The 22,804-nt window shown below is 45.3% G+C and overlaps 2 protein-coding genes across 2 annotated transcripts in view; both read left to right on the top strand.

Annotated features, from left to right (window-relative positions):
• LOC134224604 (adenylate cyclase type 6) overlaps positions 1-22,804 on the top strand; it is an 804,830-nt gene that overhangs the window by 262,834 nt on the left and 519,192 nt on the right. The gene's annotated exons all lie outside the window — the stretch shown is intronic.
• On the top strand, positions 15,706-18,045 carry LOC134228115 (constitutive coactivator of PPAR-gamma-like protein 1 homolog). The gene is made up of 3 exons (XM_062709895.1): positions 15,706-16,081; positions 16,149-16,992; positions 17,059-18,045. The coding sequence occupies exons 1-3, from the start codon at positions 15,999-16,001 to the stop codon at positions 17,926-17,928; spliced, it is 1,797 nt and encodes a 598-aa protein (XP_062565879.1). The 5' UTR covers positions 15,706-15,998; the 3' UTR covers positions 17,929-18,045.

The raw sequence follows: 22,804 nt of genomic DNA, 5'->3' as shown, positions 1-22,804 counted from the left end.
ACGGTTGAAGATCAGCCTTGAAATCTTGAATAATGGAAATCAGCAATTATCGGATTTGATTGCCTATAAACTATCATCACGATCAATTATAAGATTAAAATTGATAAACATGCAACAGTCCTAATAACCTGTTAAGTTTGAAGGGTTGGATAATGAAGAGCCGAAACATAAAGAGCGGCGGCGGCGCGGCGTGAAGCGTGTCATATGAAAGAAATCAGTGAACATTTGTCAGCATCAAGCACCATATGATAATAGTCAAACCGGTTTTAAAGCAAATTTAGTTCAGTTGGAGAAAGGACTTTTTTTCGAGATATTATATCAGAAGCTCCACGAAGAGATAGTTTGATTTTCCACAGAAAACGTCTGTCGAATTTCCGTGGGAAATTCCTGGATTTCCAACGAAAAATCTCTTGAAACGAGAAATTGTTTAGTTTTTCAACGGAAAATTCTTTTGATTTTCCGCTAGAAAATCACGCGAATTTAAAATCTTTCCAGTGGCCTTTGAATTCTTTTTCAATACGTCCACGGTATTTTTTTTTTCAAATTTTCACAAGAGCTCTCCCGACAAGCATTTGGATGCAGTTAGTTATTCGAAAAGCGCATTGGGGAAAAAATTGGTTCTTCTGAGGACCAGCAGTTTATGAAAAGAAAGAGTTAATTGCAAAAATGGACTGTTTCGGTGGCATCGGGTTTGACGTGGTAGCTTGGCTGCTGTTAGTGATGACTATGTTAGTGACTATGTTCATTAATATTTACAATAATAATTTGATAACCTCAATAGGAGCTAGCGCCCCAATGGTCGCCTGGTCAAATTGTAAGCAACGGACCCTTAACCTTCACACTCAGTTTTCATTTCTGCAGCTCGGCAAAATCCGCAGAGCCGTGTGCCCAGCAAAATAAAAAACTGATATCCCGTCAAAAATGAGGTTTGTTAGCTGGGTTTCGGCAAATTATTTGCTGATTTTCAGCAACTTTGACATATATCTCGGCGAAAAACATGTTTGCTGGGGCTCGGCTGTGCGAATCTCGGTAAAAGTTGAACAAATTGTTGAGATCCCGGTAAATAAAATTAAGTGTGTTTCATTACACTCACCAAAGCGCTCGTGTAGAGTTTTAATTCCGGCCAGACGGTGGACCTCAGAAGTTCGTGTCCTGGGAGAGGTGTTCATGATCATTCTCAGGTTTTGCGCAACTCTCCCAGACCGGCATGCCATATTCGATCACGGGGAGGATGATTTGCTTGTAGACAGCAAGCCTATTTTTCAAGGACAATGACGACCGACGGTTGATCTAAGGGTACAGTAGTTTCAACAAAACGTTACTTCGTCACCGTCTTGTCAACCTGTTGGCGGAAAATAAGCTTGCTGTCGAAGGTCAAGCCAAAGTAGTCGGCCTCATTTTCCCATTCCACAGTCGTGCCATTGAAGATGATTTTACAGTCCCCAGGCGGAACATGTTTAGGGGATTTAGAGTGGGGGAAAATGATGACCTGGGTTCCTTCGGGAATTCCTCCGAAAGTTCCTCTGGGAATTCCTCCGGAAGTTCCTCCGGGAATTCCTCCGGAAGTTCCTCTGGGAATTCCTCAAAAAGTTCCTCTGGGAATTCCTCCGGAAGTTCCTCTGGGAATTCCTCCGGAAGTTCCTTCGGGAATTCCTCCGGAAGTTCCTTCGGGAATTCCTCCGGAAGTTCCTTCGGGAATTCCTCCGGAAGTTCCATCGGGAATTCCTCCGGAAGTTCCATCGGGAATTCCTCCGGAAGTTCCTCCGGGAATTCCTCCGGAAGTTCCTCCGGGAATTCCTCCGCAAGTTCCTCCTGGAATTCCCCCGGAAGTTCCTCCTGGAATTCCTCCGGAAGTTCCTCCGGGAATTCCTCCGGAAGTTCCTCCGGGAATTCCTCCGCAAGTTCCTCCTGGAATTCCCCCGGAAGTTCCTCCTGGAATTCATCCGGAAGTTCCTCCGGGAATTCATCCGGAAGTTCCTCCGGGAATTCCTCCGGAAGTTCCTCCGGAAGTTCCTCCGGAAGTTCCTCCGGGAATTCCTCCGGAAGTTCCTCCGGGAATTCCTCCGGAAGTTCCTCCAGGAATTCCTCCGAAGTTCCTCCGAATTCCTCCGGAAGTTCTTCCGGGAATTCCTCCGAAGTTCCTCCGGAATTCCTCTGGAAGTTCCTCCGGGAATTCCTCCGAAGTTCTTCCGGGAATTCCTCCGGAAGTTCCTCCGAGAATTCCTCCGGAAGTTCCTCCGGGAATTCCTCCGAAGTTCCTCCGGGAATTCCTCCGAAGTTCCTCCGGGAATTCCTCCGGAAGTTCCTCCGGGAATTCCTCCGGAAGTTCCTCCGGAAGTTCCTCCGGGAATTCCTCCGGAAGTTCCTCCGGGAATTCCTCCGGGAATTCCTCCGGAAGTTCCTCCGGGAATTCCTCCGGAAGTTCCTCCGGGAATTCCTCCGGAAGTTCCTCCGGAAGTTCCTCCGGAAGTTCCTCCAGAAGTTCCTCCGGAAGTTCCTTCGGAAGTTCCTCTGGAAGTTCCTCCAGGAATTCCTCCGGAAGTTCCTCCCGGAATTCCTCGGAAGTTCCTCCGAATTCCTCCGGAAGTTCCTCCGGGAATTCCTCCGGAAGTTCCTCCGGGAATTCCTCCGGAAGTTCCTCTGGAATTCCTCCGGAAGTTCCTCCGAATTCCTCCGAAGTTCCTCCGGGAATTCCTCCGAAGTTCCTCCGGGAATTCCTCCGAAGTTCCTCCGAATTCCTCCGGAAGTTCCTCCGGGAATTCCTCCGGAAGTTCCTCCAGGAATTCCTCCGGAAGTTCCTCCGGGAATTCCTCCGGAAGTTCCTCCGGTAATTCCTCCGGAAGTTCCTCCGGGAATTCCTCCGGAAGTTCCTCCGGGAATTCCTCCGGAAGTTCCTCCGGGAATTCCTCCGAAAGTTCCTCCGAATTCCTCCGGAAGTTCCTCCGGGAATTCCTCCGGAAGTTCCTCCGAATTCCTCCGAAGTTCCTCCGGGAATTCCTCCGGAAGTTCCTCCGGAATTCCTCCGGAAGTTCCTCCGGGAATTCCTCCGGAAGTTCCTCCGAATTCCTCCGGAAGTTCCTCCGGGAATTCCTCCGAAGTTCCTCCGGGAATTCCTCCGGAAGTTCCTCCGAATTCCTCCGAAGTTCCTCCGGGAATTCCTCCGGAAGTTCCTCCGAATTCCTCCGAAGTTCCTCCGGGAATTCCTCCGGAAGTTCCTCCGGAATTCCTCCGGAAGTTCCTCCGGGAATTCCTCCGAAGTTCCTCCGGGAATTCCTCCGGAAGTTCCTCCGGGAATTCCTCCGAAGTTCCTCCGGAATTCCTCCGAAGTTCCTCCGAATTCCTCCGGAAGTTCCTCCGGGAATTCCTCCGGAAGTTCCTCCGGGAATTCCTCCGAAGTTCCTCCGGAATTCCTCCGGAAGTTCCTCCGGAATTCCTCCGGAAGTTCCTCCGGGAATTCCTCCGGAAGTTCCTCCGGGAATTCCTCCGAAGTTCCTCCGGGAATTCCTCCGAAGTTCCTCCGGAATTCCTCCGGAAGTTCCTCCGAATTCCTTCGGAAGTTCCTCCGGGAATCCCTCCGGAAGTTCCTCCAGCAACTGCTCCGGAAGTTCCTCCGGGAATTCCTCCGGAAGTTCCTCCAGGAATTCCTCCGAAGTTCCTCCAGAATTCCTCCGGAAGTTCCTCCGGGAATTCCTCCGGAAGTTCCTCCAGGAATTCCTCCGGAAGTTCCTCCGGGAATTCCTCCGGAAGTTCCTCCAGGAATTCCTCCGGAAGTTCCTCCGGGAATTCCTCCGGAAGTTCCTCCAGTAATTTCTTCGGAAGTTCCTCTAGGAATGCCTTCGAAGTTCCTCCAGGAATTCCGTCGGAAGTTCCTCCGGGAATTCCTCCGGAAGATCCTCCGGGAATTCCTCCGGAAGTTCCTCCGGGAGTTCCTCCGGAAGTTCCTCCGGGAATTCCTCCGGAAGTTCCTCCGGGAATTCCTCCGGAAGTTCCTCCAGGAATTCCTCCGGATGATCCTCCGGGAATTCCTTCGGAAGTTCCTCCACGAACTCCTCCAGAAGTTTCTCCAGGAACTCCTCCGTAAGTTCCTCCGGAAGTTCCTCCGAGAATTTCTCCGGAAGTTCCTCCGGAAGTTCCTCCGGGAATTCCTCCGGAAGTTCCTCCGGGAATTCCTCCGGAAGTTCCTCCGGGAATTCCTCCGGAAGTTCCTCCGGAAGTTCCTCCGGGAATTCCTCCGGAAGTTCCTCCGGGAATTCCTCCGGAAGTTCCTCCAGGAATTCCTCCTGAAGTTCCTCCGGGAATTCCTCCGGAAGTTCCTCCGGGAATTCCTCCGGAAGTTCCTCCGGGAATTCCTCCGGAAGTTCCTCCGGGAATTCCTCCGGAAGTTCCTCCGGGAATTCCTCCGGAAGTTCCTCCGGGAATTCCTCCGGAAGTTCCTCCGGGAATTCCTCCGGAAGTTCCTCCGGGAATTCCTCCGGGAATTCCTCCGGAAGTTCCTCCGGGAATTCCTCCGGAAATTCCTCCAGGAACTCCTCCGGAAGTTCCTCCAGGAACTCCTCCGGAAGTTCCTCCAGGAACTCCTCCGGAAGTTCCTCCAGGAACTCCTCCGGAAGTTCCTCCAGGAACTCCTCCGGAAGATCCTCCAGGAACTCCTCCGGAAGTTCCTCCAGGAACTCCTCCGGAAGTTCCTCCAGGAACTCCTCCGGAAGTTCCTCCAGGAACTCCTCCGGAAGTTCCTCCAGGAACTCCTCCGGAAGTTCCTCCAGGAACTCCTCCGGAAGTTCCTCCAGGAACTCCTCCGGAAGTTCCTCCAGGAACTCCTCCGGAAGTTCCTCCAGGAACTCCTCCGGAAGTTCCTCCAGGAACTCCTCCGGAAGTTCCTCCAGGAACTCCTCCGGAAGTTCCTCCAGGACCTCCTCCGGAAGTTCCTCCAGGAACTCCTCCGGAAGTTCCTCCAGGAACTCCTCCGGAAGTTCCTCCAGGAACTCCTCCGGAAGTTCCTCCAGGAACTCCTCCGGAAGTTCCTCCAGGAACTCCTCCGGAAGTTCCTCCAGGAACTCCTCCGGAAGTTCCTCCAGGAACTCCTCCGGAAGTTCCTCCAGGAACTCCTCCGGATGTTCCTCCAGGAACTCCTCCGGATGTTCCTCCAGGAACTCCTCCGGAAGTTCCTCCAGGAACTCCTCCGGAAGTTCCTCCAGGAACTCCTCCGGAAGATCCTCCAGGAACTCCTCCGGAAGTTCCTCCAGGAACTCCTCCGGAAGTTCCTCCAGGAACTCCTCCGGAAGTTCCTCCAGGAACTCCTCCGGAAGTTCCTCCAGGAACTCCTCCGGAAGTTCCTCCAGGAACTCCTCCGGAAGTTCCTCCAGGAACTCCTCCGGAAGTTCCTCCAGGAACTCCTCCGGAAGTTCCTCCAGGAACTCCTCCGGAAGTTCCTCCAGCTCCTCCTCCGGAAGTTCCTCCAGGAACTCCTCCGGAAGTTCCTCCAGGAACTCCTCCGGAAGTTCCTCCAGGAACTCCTCCGGATGTTCCTCCAGGAACTCCTCCGGATGTTCCTCCAGGAACTCCTCCGGATGTTCCTCCAGGAACTCCTCCGGATGTTCCTCCAGGAACTCCTCCGGATGTTCCTCCAGGAACTCCTCCGGAAGTTCCTCCAGGAACTCCTCCGGAAGTTCCTCCAGGAACTCCTCCGGAAGTTCCTCCAGGAACTCCTCCGGAAGTTCCTCCAGGAACTCCTCCGAAAGTTCCTCCAGGAACTCCTCCGAAAGTTCCTCCAGGAACTCCTCCGAAAGTTCCTCCAGGAACTCCTCCGAAAGTTCCTCCAGGAACTCCTCCGGAAGTTCCTCCAGGAACTCCTCCGGAAGTTCCTCCAGGAAGTTCCTCCGGAAGTTCCTGCAGGAACTCCTCCGGAAGCTCCTCCAGAAACTCCTCCGGAATTTCCTCCAGGAACTCTTCCGGAAGTTCCTCCAGGAACTCCTCCGTATTCCGAAGGAATTCCTGGATGAACTACCGAAGGAATTTCTGGATGAACTTCCGAAGGAATTCCTGGAGGAACTTCCGACGGAATTCCTGGAGGAACTTGTGGAGGAACTTCCGAAGGAATTCCTGGAGGAACTTCCAGAGGAATTCCTGGAGGAACTTCCAGAGGAATTCCTGTTTGTTTTGTCTTCTTTGTTTTATCTGTCTTATTTGTCTTATTTGTTTTGTTTGTCTTATTTATCTTATTTGTCGTATGTGTCTTATTTGTCTTATTTGTCTCTTTTATCTTATTTGTCGTGGTTGTTTCATTTGTCTCATTTGAGCGATTCCAAGCAACAGCATCAAAATTTAAGAAAATTTTTAATTCATGATTTTCTATTGAGTTGAAACTTTGCACAGTTTTTCAATTTCATCTAAATCGTCATTTTTCGATATCAAATCTTCATATTGAGTCACGACTAACTTTTCAAAAGGGTGTATGTGAAAATGGTTCAAAAATATTTAAAAAGCTGCACAGCAAAAACGGAATGTTCGATTGTTATGATTTTTTCAGCAAAGTTAGACAACTAAATGGTGATTCTTAAGAAAATGCGCACAGTAAAAAAATTTTTTTTTGCCTTTAAAAATATCATTTTTGTCACAAAAACTCAAATATCTCAAAACCCTATCTTTTTCGAACGTAATTTTTTAGGAAAACGGTCCATTATATTAGCTATCTACCATAAAAATTTGGTGATGGTAAACTAATAAACAAAAAAGTTATGACATTTCAAACATTTCACAATTTTCACATATAGTAAACAAAAAAATTTCCGTGTATTTTTTTTCAAGAATCGCAGTTTGATGCTGATTTTATTGTTAAGGGCCTTGCGTGAGTTAAACAAGTTGTTTGTATGATATTCCATATTTATGTATTCATCGATATTATGTATATTATATGTATAAATATTATATGTATAAATAAATAAAATGAATTAATATTATCCTAAGTATTAAATTAAATGTGGCAGTTACACAATGTTGTTATAGAAACTCTAAGAGTTTTGGGTTTGAATTTTGGTATGGGTTATGATATCATGAAAACAGTTTATTAATACTTATTTTTATTTATTTTTATTCAAATTTTTAAAATATCGAACACTTTTGAATTATTATCAGCACAGTTTGAGTATAGTTTTGCTTTAATTTTATTTTCCGACAATGGAATGAAACAGTGAAATTTTTGGGTTCCTTGGATCGTTTTCGCGTTATTAAATTGCTCGCTGAGCTCTGAAGCCTTTATTTCGTACTCTTCAGTAGTAGTAAAACAAAATGATAATTTGGTTAAATCTTTTCTTTTCTACGATTTGCCCAATCAAAAGTTCTTTCGCAGTTTTAATTGGATGCTCACGTTCTTTGGCTAAACTTGCTCTTGTGGCCATGCGCTTTATTGTTCCTCCAATAGCATCACAAGGACCTTTGCCATGTGATGTAGCAAAAAATGCCATTCTGCATCAATTCCGTACATTGATTTAAATTGACATAGGCTCGAAAAATTCTTACGATTTTGTACTGCGACGCTGCTCCATCAGACATGAAATATATCTTTTTGACTTCTTTATGCTTATCAACGCGTAAAAGTTAATCATTTTTCAATGAACAAGTTTACGGATACTGAATCGTGTCTTAAATCTTCGGAAATTATAATAAAACTTAAGTGTTCAATTTGCGTACTTCCATTAAAACAAATAACGAATGGATGAATTGTAGCTTATTGTACGTTCCAGTGATGGGACTGCACTTCATCTTGCAATACAAAGCTGTTATTTTCAGAAAAATCACAAATGACTAAAAATTCACCATTTTGTAATGTATTTTCGTATTTTTAAAAAGCTGGATTGTTCTGTTTTAATGAAATCGTGAGGGATTAAACTTTCTAATTTCAAGCAAAAATATGACACAAACTCATCTACAGGTTTTACAATAGTTTCTATGTCACACCTATCCGTGGTCACCCATTGCTCAAATGATAACTGATCAATATATTTTTCTTCAAACTCAGCGAATAAAGTATTTTCCAATGATGAAGAATCTGGACAATCCGAACAAGATCGTAGATAGCAATTTGATGTTGTATTTTCACACAAAAGACTACCAGTTAACATTTTAATATCCTTTGTTAAATTGATTCTTTTCAAACTATGTAAAATAAGATTAATATTCTCATGGGTTGTGCACACACACATTATGTGTTCCTGAATTGGAAAGAAGCTTACATTGCCTTGGCCGAAGGCTTGCAAATGAGGAAAAACCTATTTTAATATTATCGTGAATTTCCTTGAAGCGTGTGTACGCTTCTTTCAAAATCGTCATCATTAATCGTTTTTGGATTGCTTGACGCTTTCCATCTTTTTTACTGATACATAATCTTTTGACCAGGCATAGCTCGACTTACTTCATCATCTTCAAAATATTGAACTACTATTTCTTTTGTCTCATCTGTTAATGCAGTACTAGACCTTTTGGTTGAAAGACAGTTATTCTTCAATTGTTTTGCCTCTTTTACTGTATTTCTATTGGTTTTGAACTCATCAATGGCATCCTGAATAGACCACGAACTTGGCAGCATCGACAAAATCAATAATTTTTCTTTCCTTGTCGTGGCTGCATTCGAGAACCTTTCCTTCATATTTATAATTACCTCATCGTAGTCTGTATTTTCCACATCATCAGGTCCTAATTTGAAGAGGTTTCTTCGTACAGCTTCGTTTATTTCACGGTATTTTTCTCCGGGTAATAAACGTAGTCCATCTTACTCAATTTAATCAGGTCACTTTTATCCCAGCTATGCCCTCGTTAAAGCGTTCGATGTTGACCTTTTGGATACACTCATCTTCCGATTGATTTGTTGAAACAGATTTCGCTGATGGTACGGTGGCAAGGCTCTCAGCACTTAATACTTCTGGTAATTCCTCAGTTGTTGTCGATACATCTGGCAATTCCTCAGTTGCTGTCGTTTTCGAACTTCCTGCGCTCTGCTCAACCGATGATATACAGATTGCTCTTTTGTCAACGTTTAGACGGCAGGACGTGCAAATGCGTAAATTTGTATTCAATGTGGACATTGGAGCATAACCAGTCGCTTTCAGTTTATCTATGGTGCTTTCGGTGAGATTTCGTAACTCTTTTGAACACTTTTTTCCATCAAACGGCCTACAACAGTTGAGAAAGCGGCTACTCATGTTGTTCGTAATATTTCAATAAACAAAATCACTTTTAAGTTTTTACTGACCAGTTTGGTGTCATTTGCTTGACTGAAGAAAAAATTACAATAAGATCTTTAACAACCTTAGTAGTAGTAATTTTTTTGCTTTTCGTGAGCATTGTCATGGTATGTACCTATCATGCATTTGTTGTTGTTGAAGATACCCGTTTCCTCCCGATCATAAAGTCTATTCTCTAAGAGGTATATTTTTTGCAGGTAAACTATAGACGTACACGTGTATATAAATCTTTGATTTTGCAGCTTTTGTCTTAAAAATAACATTTCTGATATGTTTCTATCAACGTTATTATCAACAGGTTTCAACACTATTAAAAGAATTTTTCGCCAGTCACGTGCAATGAAAATTATGACACTATCAATACTTTTGATCACAAAACTGGATCGTGTCTAAGTTTCTTATAGATGCTATGAATAATTAAATCAAAATATCATGAAAACAACTTGTTTAAATCACGTCCCTTAACAATAAAATCTGCATCAAACTGCAATTCTCGAAATAACTTACACAGAAAAAAAATTTTTTTGACTAAATGTGAAAATTGTGAAATGTTCGAAATGTCATAACCTTTTTGTTTATTAATTTACCATCACCAAATTTTTATGGTAGATAGCTGATATAATGGACCGTTTTCCCTAAAAAAATTACGTTCGAAAAAAGATAGGGTTTTGAGATATTTGAGTTTTTGTGACAAAAATGATATTTTTAAAGGCAAAAAAATTTTTTTTTTTACTGTGCACATTTTCTTAAGAATCACCATTTAGTTGTCTAACTTTGCTGAAAAAATCATAACAATCGAACATTCCGTTTTTGCTGTGCAGCTTTTTAAATTTTTTTGAGCCATTTTCACATACACCCTTTTGAAAAGTTAGTCGTGACTCAATATGAAGATTTGATATCGAAAAATGACGATTTAGATGAAATTGAAAAACTGTGCAGAGTTTCAAATATTTTCGAAATGGTCGCTCAGGATCGACTGACATGCCCCCGTGGAATGCCTCTGCAGTTATTCGAAAAGCGCATTGAAAAAAAAAATGGTTCTTCTGAGGACCAGCATTTTATGGAAAGAAAGAGTTAATAGCAAAAATGGACTGTTTCGGTGGCATCGGATTTGACGCGGTAGCTTGGTTGCTGTTAGTGATTCCATCCATTCAATTTCATTGCATCTTCTACTTCCGATGCGCTATCAAATTCGCTAGCTACGATAGAGTTTTGAACTTTGAAGAAAGCTCATTTCGGATAGTCGTATCAATCTTTTTTTTATAAGATGGTGGCTTTTGTATAAAATCGATGAAGACGACACCTCAGTGGAAACTATCTACGGCAATCACCAATCGACGAACGTCACTTAGACAGACAGATACCAAGAGGTAATGTTTTGTAATATAAAAAAAACTTAGTTTTGAGTCAAATTTCTGTTGTTATTCTTCACAACAATACGCACAATAACCAAGAACTCATAACCAAATTCAGAATCTCACGAGAAAATTTCATAGAATTCTTAGAATTTGTCATTCTCCGAACGGTCCATTGTCTGTGGAATCCCGATCAAAATGGCTCCCGCGCGCCTTTTACCCTTCTTATTTTTACTTAAATTCATTTATTTTTGATTTTTGATAACTACTATGTACACTAATATTTACAATAATAATTTAATAACCTAAATTGGAACTTGCGCCCTAATGGTAAGCAACGGACCCCAAACCATTCCTTACACTCACCAAAGTGCTCGTGTAGAGATTTAATACCGGCCACACGGTGGACCTCAGAAGTTCGTGTCCTGGGAGGGGTGTTCATGATCATTCTCAGGTTTTGTGCAACTCTCCCAGACCGGCATGCCATATTCGATCACGGGGAGGATGATTTGCTTGTAGACAGCAAGCCTATTTTTCAGGGACAATGACGACCGACGGTTGATCTAAGGGTACAGTAGTTTCAACAAAACGTTACACTTCGTTACCGTCTTGTCAACCTGTTGCCTGAAAATAAGCTTGCTGTCGAAGGTCAAGCCAAGGTAGTCGGCCTCATTTGCCCATTCCACAGTCGTGCCATTGAGGAAGATTTTACCAGAGTTTAAAATAATTGAAAATTTTTGGTGGAGTCCACCTTTCTTCATTTGTCAGCTCACTTCCAGACACAATCAAAGTCGGCACGACCTATTTCAGAAACCTTCTCTGCAGGAGTTATAAAGCGATCCTTATAGCCATTATTGTCTAGTGGGATCAAAGGTGGAATGGGCCTAGGCCGAGGCTTAGATTTTAGAATTTTTGTTAGCTTCCAGAACGGCTTAGCACAGTCTGGGAGAGCGCGGATCTTATTAGAAAAATCACTATTTCTGAGGTTCACCATTCTGGCCTGGATAATTTTGGTCATGCGATTGCACCGAGCCTTGAGGTCTGAGGGAAGCTCTCTCGCGGTAGAGCGCTATTTTCGTACTAAAATGTCTGTAACTCGGAATTGGGAACGAATTTTGCTTATCCCAACTGACAATCTCTTTGGAATTTATCAACGAATGTTTCTAGAAAATTTGCTGGACCTACTATTTCCCTAATTTGTATTAAGCTCTAAATACTAAACAATTGTACAATTAAAATTATCGCTTCTCAGTACCTCTCTCCGATGATTTGAGGCATAAAGGAACCGAGTTTTGCAAAACCCAACTGATAAAAGTTTTGAAATTTTCCAACGATCATTTTGATGTAATAAAAAGTATATGTTACTGCATGACCGAAGTTCCTCCGGGAATTTCTCCGGAAGTTCCTCCGGAAGTTCCTCTGGGAATCCCTTCCTCCGGAAGTTCCTCCGGGAATCCCTTCCTCCGGAAGTTCCTCCGGGAATTCCTCCAGAAGTTCCTCCGGGAATTCCTCCGGAAGTTCCTCCGGGAATTCCTCCGGAAGTTCCTCCGGGAATTCCTCCGGAAGTTCATCCGGGAATTCCTCCGGGAATTCCTCCGGGAATTCCTCCGGAAGTTCCTCCGGGAATTCCTCCGGAAGTTCCTCCGGGAATTCCTCCGGAAGTTCCTCCGGGAATTCCTCCGGAAGTTCCTCCGGGAATTCCTCCGGAAGTTCCTCCGGGAATTCCTCCGGAAGTTCCTCCGGGCATTCCTCCGGAAGTTCCTCCGGGAATTCCTCCGGAAGTTCCTCCGGGAATTCCTCCGGAAGTTCCTCCGGAAGTTCCTCCGGAAGTTCCTCCGGAAGTTCCTCCGGAAGTTCCTCCGGAAGTTCCTCCGGAAGTTCCTCCGGAAGTTCCTCCAGAAGGTCCTCCGGAAAGTGCTCCGGAAGTTCCTAGGGGAAATCCTCCGGAAGTTCCTCCGGAATTCCTCCGGAAGTTCCTCCGGAATTCCTCCGGAAGTTCCTCCGAGAATTCCTCCGGAAGTTCCTCCGGAATTCCTCCGAAGTTCCTCCGGAATTCCTCCGGAAGTTCCTCCGAATTCCTCCGGAAGTTCCTCCGGAATTCCTCCGGAAGTTCCTCCAGGAATTCCTCCGGAAGTTCCTCCGAATTCCTCCGGAAGTTCCTCCGGGAATTCCTCCGGAAGTTCCTCCGGGAATTCCTCCGGAAGTTCCTCCGGGAATTCCTCCGGAAGTTCCTCCGAATTCCTCCGGAAGTTCCTCCGGAATTCCTCCGGAAGTTCCTCCGGGAATTCCTCCGGAAGTTCCTCCGGAATTCCTCCGAAGTTCCTCCAGAATTCCTCCGGAAGTTCCTCCGGAATTCCTCCGGAAGTTCCTCCGGGAATTCCTCCGGAAGTTCCTCCGAATTCCTCCGGAAGTTCCTCCGGAATTCCTCCGGAAGTTCCTCCGGGAATTCCTCCGGAAGTTCCTCCGGAATTCCTCCGGAAGTTCCTCCAGAATTCCTCCGGAAGTTCCTCCGGGAATTCCTCCGGAAGTTCCTCCGGAATTCCTCCGGAAGTTCCTCCGAATTCCTCCGGAAGTTCCTCCGGGAATTCCTCCGGAAGTTCCTCCGGGAATTCCTCCGGAAGTTCCTCCGGGAATTCCTCCGGAAGTTCCTCCGGGAATTCCTCCGCAAGTTCCTCCGGGAATTCCTCCGGACGTTCCTCCGGAAATCCCTCCGGAAGTTCCTCCGGAATTCCTCCGGAAGTTCCTCCGGAATTCCTCCGGAAGTTCCTCCGGGATTCCTACGGAAGTTCCTCCGGGATTCCTCCGAAAGTTCCTCCGGGAATTCCTGCGCAAGTTCCTCCGGGAATTCCTTCGGAAGTTCCTCCGGGAATTCCTGCGCAAGTTCCTCCGTGAATTCCTCCGGAAGTTCCTCCGGGAATTCCTCCGGAAGTTCCTCCGGAATTTCCTCCGGGAATTCCTCCGGAAGTTCCTCCGGGAATTCCTCCGGAAGTTCCTCCGGAAATTCCTCCAGAAGTTCCACCGGAAATTCCTTCGGAAGTTTCTTCGAGAATATCTCCGGAAGTTCTTCCGGAAGTTCCTCCGGGAATTCCTCCGGAAGTTCCTCCGGGAATTCCTCCGGAAGTTCCTCCGGGAATTCCTCCGGAAGTTCCTCCGGGAATTCCTCCGGAAGTTCCTCCGGGAATTCCTCCGGAAGTTCCTCCAGGAATTCCTCCGGACGTTCCTCCGGCACTTCCTCCGGGAGTTCCTCCGGGAGTTCCTCCGGAAGTTCCTCCGGAATTCCTCGGAAGTTCCTCCGGAATTCCTCCGGAAGTTCCTCCGGGAATTCCTCCGGAAGTTCCTCCGGAATTCCTCCGGAAGTTCCTCCGGGAATTCCTCCGGAAGTTCCTCCGGGAATTCCTCCGGAAGTTCCTCCGGGAATTCCTCCGGAAGTTCCTCCGGGAATTCCTCCGGAAGTTCCTCCGGGAATTCCTCCGGAAGTTCCTCCGGGAATTCCTCCGGAAGTTCCTCCGGGAATTCCTCCGGAAGTTCCTCCAGGAACTCCTCCGGAAGTTCCTCCAGGAACTCCTCCGGAAGCTCCTCCAGAAACTCCTCCGGAATTTCCTCCAGGAACTCTTTCGGAAGTTCCTCCAGGAACTCCTCCGTATTCCGAAGGAATTCCTGGATGAACTACCGAAGGAATTCCTGGATGAACTTCCGAAGGAATTCCTGGAGGAACTTCCGACGGAATTCCTGGAGGAACTTGTGGAGGAACTTCCGAAGGAATTCCTGGAGGAACTTCCAGAGGAATTCCTGGAGGAACTTCCAGAGGAATTCCTGTTTGTTTTGTCTTCTTTGTTTTATCTGTCTTATTTGTCTTATTTGTTTTGTTTGTCTTATTTATCTTATTTGTCGTATGTGTCTTATTTGTCTTATTTGTCTCTTTTATCTTATTTGTCTTAGTTGTTTCATTTGTCCCATTTGTCATATTTGTTTTATTTGTCGTATTTACACCAGCACTGTTATTACCCAAATCCTTTTCATAGCTTGTGTGGAAACCATGTTCAGAAATCCTCTCACGATATTTTCTAATGTTGTTCTAGATACGGCTCATGTTTTCATTTTGCAAAACCAGCTGGAGTTTGTTAATTTTGATCTTCTCATTGCGTGATTGGTCGGCGCTGCTGCTGTTCTCTCGCCGAACCACTGCATGACTGATACATTTCTTCCCCATTGTTGCCAATTCCGTTTGTTCTCCGTTTGCGGCAAATTCTAAAGCAATTGTAAACTGCATAATGATGAAATAATTTTGGCGACACTGACAGCGTCATTCTGGCGGGCTGAATTGGGCAATTTTCTCTCTCAGAGAGTGCTACCACGTGCTTTTTTAACGGAAACCCTTCCCTCAGATCTTAAGCACAGGCAGCTCAGTACGTTGGTACTGCCTGCGAGTGACATTCCGCAGACGGATCAAGTCTTTGGTGAGTAAATCAATGTTTAGGGTGTTGCTTACCAGTCGAGCAGCTGGCACATGTTGTTCACGGTCTTGAGAGATCGCCTCTTGGATGGTGTGGTCGGACGTCGCTGGTAGTTGATGTTTCCGTCCATACGATGGTAGTTTCGCCGGGACTGCTGATGCCGATCGACCGAGGAGCCCACTTCCGCCACCGCCGGGTACTGATCCGAGCTGAGCTCCTGGTAGACGACCGGCTGGGAGATGTGGTCGTTCATGTTTGTTATGTAGTGTAGAGGTCGATTGTGGAATGGGCGCCGGACCGACTTAGCCGAGTGGGGGAATCCGGGTTCAGGATCATGTAGTGACCTTCTTCCATGTCGTTGCTCCAAATGGTTCCGTTTTGATTTCAGCGACTGTTGCCCCAGACTTGGTGCTTGGCCATAACTTCTGAACCCATAGTCTGATCCTGCTGATTTTTAATAGCAAACAATTCTGCATCGAATGCAACTTGTTGCGAGCAAATCGATTAAGGATAAGTGAGTTTTTTGCACGTATTTAAAAAGTTCGTTTTTGGAGCGAATATATAGCCTTTACGTATACTTTGTATACAAAAAAAAAAAATTACCAGTTGTGGGTGCATATAGGTACAGTGTACACATGTACCTGGTACACATTAGAGGTTATAGGTACATGTTTGTTGTAAGATAGTCATGTATATATATACTTTTAGCTTTGAATGAATGAATCAGTGGACTGTAAATATCAAGTTGATAATAGACTTTCTTCTCTTAGATGTAGATATTTTACAACTGCCAGCAATTGTAACAAATAAGTGATATTGATCGTAGCAACCACAAAATTCCAAAACTAAACGCCTTTAATAAAAAAGTTCGTATAAATAAATCGAAAAAACCTAAGCATTGTCGTTATAAAGGCAGCAGAGGTGAGTTACTCAGAGAGAGTGTATTCATTGTTATGGGTATAGCTGGCCTCGACTCTTATACACGGGAAAATGTCCCAAACGGATACTTACAGATTGACATGGAGGTTGAAATACGGTAAGTGTGACGTTTAATATTATAGTTCAAAAATTTTTTTAACGATTTGACTTTTTTCGCGATTTAGGAAACATTTGGAAGCAGTAGCGGAAACAAGTCCATCACCTACGCCAATTATTGTCATCGACCTGATCTCACTGTACACACCGCTGAGCAAATACAATGAAATGGGTCTTCCATTTGGAGGAAGATTCAATTTGGCAGATTCTGTGGTGGAAGAATTCATTGAAAAGCTAAAATTACTTGGCGTCGATTTGGTGTTCTTCTGTAAAAGCCCAATGCAGCAGGAAAAGAGCACGGATTGGTGCAAAGTTCAAGATAATTGGTACTCGCTAAATTTGATCATGTTTGATGTGGTGGATAGAGGAATTGAGCTGGATGATTTCCTACGTCTGCATTCAAATATGCTCAATTTTCGATACCCTCTGACGAATGTCGCTAGAAGGCATGGTCTATTAAAAATAGCTACAACTCGGGACTGTAATAAAGAGCTGGCAACATACGCATCCGAATCCGGCGCTCTGGCTATCATCTCCAACGATTCAGATTTTCTTGTCTTTGAGGGCCCCTGGCGGTATTGGTCATCCCAAGTGTTGGAGTTGTCTACGTTGAAAACCATGGAATACAATCGACCAGCTTTGCTACGCCATTTGAAGCTCACATCTGAACAAATGCCACTGTTCGCCACACTCTGTGGTAATAAGATTATGCCAGCGCAGATCGGTTGGAAGCTACAAAAGGAACTTGGGTGTTGCAGAATAAGTGTGTCCAACATAGCTAAATTTGTACATGAATTCAATGGTCCTTTAAAAAATATCGATATAATTATTCTGCAGAAAATTTTGAATGCTACCAAATTAGATGAGGGCTTTTTAAAACTTTTCCAACGAAGCTTGATTTTCTATAATTTGGTAAGTATCGACGAAGAAAAATAATTCTTACGACAATCAATAATAAAACATGATTTATTTTTTCAGGCCATCAATCCAATAATTGTTAAACCCATGGGGGATCCAGTTTTGGAAATTCTCTCAAAAAAGGATTCTCCATTCTACTACCATATCTGGCAAGGAATTCCTCTAGACGTAGCTATTGGTATTGTGGATTTACGAAACCCAGGATTCAATTACAAGCAACTGTTGACAACACTTATTCTCCGAATGGCTGGCGTCATTCTTTTCCACAAGAAGCCCCAGCGACCAACGAAATGTCCGATCATCATCAAATTTAATCACGCGAGTCGCCATCAAGAATATATGCTTCCAATACAGTACCCATCAGATGTGAAACCACCAACATTTATAAAACTGTTGTCCGAGAAACCTTCAGTAAGCAAACGAATCCAGAATGAAAAATTTCAACTTTTAGCGTGGATCGCCTCCGACAACCTTCAGCCTGATGATCTGCTGCGGGTTCCAGAACTACTGCGTCTAACGGTGTACACATTGTACTACCTGGTGGAGCAAACCGTTCTTGAACTATTCGAGGCCGACCTACTCCTGCAGGTAGCCTACGATGTGATTTTCAAAACGTATGATCTTCACTCGGTCGAATATCCAACGACGATCAAGGGACGCCCTTACCGGGTGGTTTTCTTGTTTCAAAAGGTATACGCTTTCACGTCGAAAGCATTCCGGCTGCTTGGTGGGCACGGCGATGATTATCTGCTGAACAATCTCCCGTTCGATGGCGTTTTGTTTCACAGCCGGTACGATGAATGGAGCCGTGGTCAATATAACATGGATAAGATAAGGAACTTTAGAATCTATGAGGAGTTGAATGCTTCAGCTCCAAGCGAAGAGCCTGGTTGGCATACGGTGAAGACGCGCAAGCGCAGAAATTTGTGAAATAAATTTGAAATTAATTTAGCTAATTTAGATTGGTTTAATGTGTTTTTGTAAGTTTACGGTCACAAAATGTGAAATAAAACCCACCGGTGAGCTTTTGTGCTTTTGAAGCATTTAAAAAACGGTTATATTGATCCAGAATAAGATATAAATTCTCTTCCTTGGTTAAGCACGTTTCTGTTTTGCCTTGTCGGCACGGGCTGAGCCCGATGACTAGAGGGTCGCTGTTGCACCTCTCCTTCCTCTATCCGCTGGCCGCTCGCTCTGTTCCCCGTTCCAGGACCAGCTCCAGTAGGGGCTCCCTCCTCGGGCAATCGCATGGGTGGTATTGTTCTTAAGCGTAACTCCATATCTGGGTGTGCTTTCATTCCCGGAAGCTACGGGTTCTGTAAAGTTATTTAATTCTTTACAGTGCTAAATAGCTAGGTTCAAGCGCCAGTGCTCGCCCGAGGGTGGTTTTTCATTGGTGCTTAGGAATTGGGCCTTCAGCTCCCACCTACTCGAAATGGTGGTTTTTCATGGACGCCCAGGGTATTTCACCTGAGCTCCCACCTACTTATTATTATTATTATTATTATTATTATTATAGAGTTTTGGCACTTCCTCAGCAAGCGTGCTGGGAATTTTCACCTACCCGGGCAATCTGAATGCCAAAGGGGATTAGGCTCTGTGGATCTCATTCGCCGGTTGACTTCAAATCCTATAATAAACGTTTGCACCGGATGTATTAGTTATGGTGGTTCAGGAATCTTCTTACGATGCTGTAAGCTCCAAGAACCACTGTCTTTTGGATGCTATGGAGGTTATGAGATAGTTCCAGCTCTCCTAAGGATCTCAGAAGAGATTTCGGGACGATTCCGGTTGCTGAGATAACAACCGGAATTATACGCACGTCCTCCAGGTGCCACATCTGCTTCAACTCCTCCGCCAAGTCGTGGTACTTCGTTATCTTGTTGGAGAATGTTGTTTGAACATTATGGTCTAGCGTACAGCAATGTCGATGAGGGTTACCCGCTTCATCTTTTTGTCGTAGACCACAATATCGGGCCGATTGGCACGAATGAGAACATCCGTTATGATCTCGCGATCCCAGTACAGCTTTACGAAACTATTTTCCAGAACCGGGACATATTTGTAGTAGCACCAGCCACGTATTCGACGCCGCTTTGTCGACATATTCCAGCTCCAGTTGATGGGGGTGCGTCCCATGTAACTCCTTCTGCTTCCACGATGCGATCATCTCGTCGACAGATTTTATGTCGCAATTCAGCTGATAGTCCTCCTGCGCCAGATGCAGGGCACTGAATCCGTGGTCAGCTTCACACACAGCGCGATAGATTTCGTGGCGGTTCTGGCTTTCCACGAAGTATCTTCGCAACTGCTGGATCTGGGAAACACATAGTGTTTGTTTATCGGTGACGCCTCTTCCTCCTACTGTACGTGGCAGGGTGACTCTCTCAATAGACGATTTTGGATGGCGCATGCGATGCTTAGTGAACGCCACTCGTACTGCTCGTTCTAACGCCTCCAAGTCAGTCTTGTTCCACTTCACCACCCCGAAACTGTATGTCAACAAGGGCACAGCAAACGTGTTTATCGCCTTCACCTTGTTGCCGGCCGACAAGAGGCTCTTCAAAATACCGTTGACACGATGCAAGAACTTTTCATGCAGCTCTTTCTTGATCGTCGTATGGCGAATTCCTTTCAGTTGCAGGAAACCTAGGAACTTGTACGTTTCGCCTTCAACCATGTTTCGAATCTTCTCCTGTTCGTTGACGCGGAAACTGTCGGCATCCACCAGGTGACCCCGGTGTAGATGTATGGATCGACATTGATCGATACCAAACTCCATCCGGATGTCGTTGCTGAATACCGTTACAAGCCGCAAAAATTGGTGCAGCTTCTCCACAGATTCCGCAAACAGCTTAAAGTCGTCCATAAAGAAGGTGTGGGTAATGTTTGTACTCCTTTCCCCACTCTTCAAATGATAGCCATAGTTGTGTTGGTTGAGTGCTCTGCTAAGAGGGTTCATGGCAAGGCAAAACCATAGAGGACTAAAGGTATCGCCTTGGAATATGCCCCTCCTGATGCTGAGAGTCCTGGACCGTAACACCTTTTCTCCATCGGTAATGTGTAGGGATGTGCTCCACATCCCCATAGCGTGCTGCATTAGCCTGATGACGTTACCGTCTATCTTATACAACTGCAGTACCTTAAGAAGGTACAAGTGAGGTACTGAGTCGTATGCCTTTTTATAGTCGATATACGCCATGCTCAGGTTTCTTTGCTTGTGGGGGGCCTGCCCAACAACGACTGCATCAATGATGACCTGATCCTTGCAGCCTCGTGTGTTACGTCGACAACCTTTTTGTTCCTCGGTCATCAGGTTGTTGACGTCGCAATGGTTCTGCACCCTCCTCGCTATTACCGATGACAGCACTTTGTACAGACTCGAAAGGCACGTTATTGGTCTGTACTTGGCTGGGTTCAAAGTTTTCCGATCCTTCGGCAGAAGATAAGTGACACCCCTAGTGATGAATTCCGGTAGCTGCCCGGGGTTGTCTAGTACCGTGTTGAAGCATTCCGCCATCCGCCCGTGGAGCGTTGTGAGTTTTTTATACCAGAAATTATGCACGAAATCGGGTCCTGGTGCAGCCCAATTCCTGGTATACCGAGTAGCCTCACGTATGTCTTGGGCGGTCACGTTGATAGCGGTCATGTCTCCAATTTCACCACAATATTGCTCTTCTTCTGCCATCCACACCCCATCGCCGTTGAGTATGACAGGGTTCTCCCATAGATTGGACCAAAACTGCGTGACTTCTCCAATCTCCGGAAGGCCCTCGCCAAAGCCGGCTTTGTCGTTTCGGATGTGGTTGTAGAACTCCCTTTCGTTGATGTTGAACATTCGATTTTGCTCCTTCCTCTTCGAACATTCTCCATAACGTCGCAGTCGTTTAGCAAGAGCACTCAACCGCTGTACATGGGTGTCGAGGATCTCAGTTATATTCGCCTCGGTGAGATCACGGAGTTCTGTGGGTTTCGTAATTTCAGCAACATTCCGAACTAGCCTGGTTGATCGATTCCCCTGCTTGTACTGTGTTAATCGACCAACTTTTGACCGCAGTGTGGCGATGCGGTTCTCCAGACGTCGCATCCACGCGGGTTTTCGTGCTTTGGGGCGTGCGCGTCCATCACTCTCACCTTGTGGGCGCGTTCGCAATCCCAACGTTCTTACAACAGCCACTGCAGCCGAATACACGATAAATTGCAGCTCCTCAAGGTTCTCCACGGTTTCCAAGTACTGTGGCAAAATATCCTGGTTAAGGATGCTTACTGTACTCGTCAACCGATAGGAGTACTGCAACTTGGGTATCCGGTGTCGGGACATGGGGTCTGTCCCACGGAACTGTGTAACTGCTGTGCCCATATGATTAGCTAGTTCGTCCTTTAATTGCTGTCGTTGCAATTCCACTGTTGGTCCTGGAGCGGCGGGTGCAATCGAATCGCGACGGTTACTTGCGATTGATGCATCCAACCCAACAGAACTCCTTCTCGACGTATCGCTCGATCTTGCCTCCTCCTCCTCTCCTAATTCCCTCTGCACTTCCCGCTTGATGAACTCTAAGTCTTCTGTACAACTTGTTCTGGTCAAGCTGGGGTGCAAACCGAGGGAACCTTATTATTATTATTATCTTTATTAATGAGGTTTTCGGCCCTAGGCCGGTTCACCTCGTAACATGTCAAAAGAATGTCATGACAATGCTAATACTAATTTTCTAATAACTTTTTCCAAAAGTCATTTACCGTTCGGATTTTTTGATTGACATGAAGTATTAGTACTAGAACTTGATCGAACAGATGATTGTTCTACATACAAAGTGTGAGCCATGAGAGCGAGATTAAAAATTGTCACGGAATGTCATGACACGTCGCCAATATCATGTTAACGTTAGAAAAAGATTTCGTGTCCTTTGAGGGCTACATGTTTACATGGAAAACATAATTGTAAGCAATTTAGTCTCATGACATCGAAATGACACTTCCCGTCATAGGATCGGAGACCCATAGTGTTATTATCAGCTCGAAAAACTGAGCATATGCTGTCTGTGCGTGTGTGTGCTGTTTGTGTGTAGCGCATGAATATTTTGTTCGTTAGACGCGTATCATTAAGTTCGTCTTATTAAGAAAATTATTTTAAGCTTTTTAGTGGAATGTCTTTACTTGTCATTAGACGAGTTTGTTCAATCGCATTTAATTCCACCACTTAATTGTATCTTGGCAGATACGTATTTCGACCTCAGCAGTAAAGTCGTCATAGGGGCAGCAGGGACTATGTCCAAGGGCTTGACGACCCCTCCCCATGGCCACTGCGAGTTAGGGGGCCTGCCTAGGATGTGGTGGGGTTTGACAGTGGGCTCTGTTAAACCTCTACAAAAAGCTCAAACCCAGTCAACACATGAACGTATATGGTGTCGTGTAGGATGCTGAAGTGCAGGCGATAGAGGTACTTTTCCACACAACATGTATGTATATCGTCTCCAATTTAGCATCTTGTATTGCACCATGTGCGATTTTATGTAGACTGGGAAGCGACCGTGTGCCGCTCAAAGCGCACAAGCCCAACACGAGTGCCAACCGGCACATCAGGATTAATACCAGTGAGATCCTGATTACGGTATACTGGTCAAGGCAAGTGACAGACACGCGCGCGCGAAAGTAATGCAAAATAAACGACATGTAAAATGAACGTAAATTTACATTCTTACTTAACGTCAAATAGAGATAAAATAAGGGTTGCTGAATAACATTAGCTTTCCGATTACTATCAATTATTTTCAATCCCGTTTCTTTTTTACTTTTCTTACGTTAATTA

This window comes from Armigeres subalbatus, chromosome 3 (assembly GCF_024139115.2).
Source record: "Armigeres subalbatus isolate Guangzhou_Male chromosome 3, GZ_Asu_2, whole genome shotgun sequence".
NCBI classification, from domain to species: domain Eukaryota; kingdom Metazoa; phylum Arthropoda; class Insecta; order Diptera; family Culicidae; genus Armigeres; species Armigeres subalbatus.
Note: the sequence above shows the minus strand (reverse complement) of the source record. Positions and strands in the feature narration are given on the sequence as shown.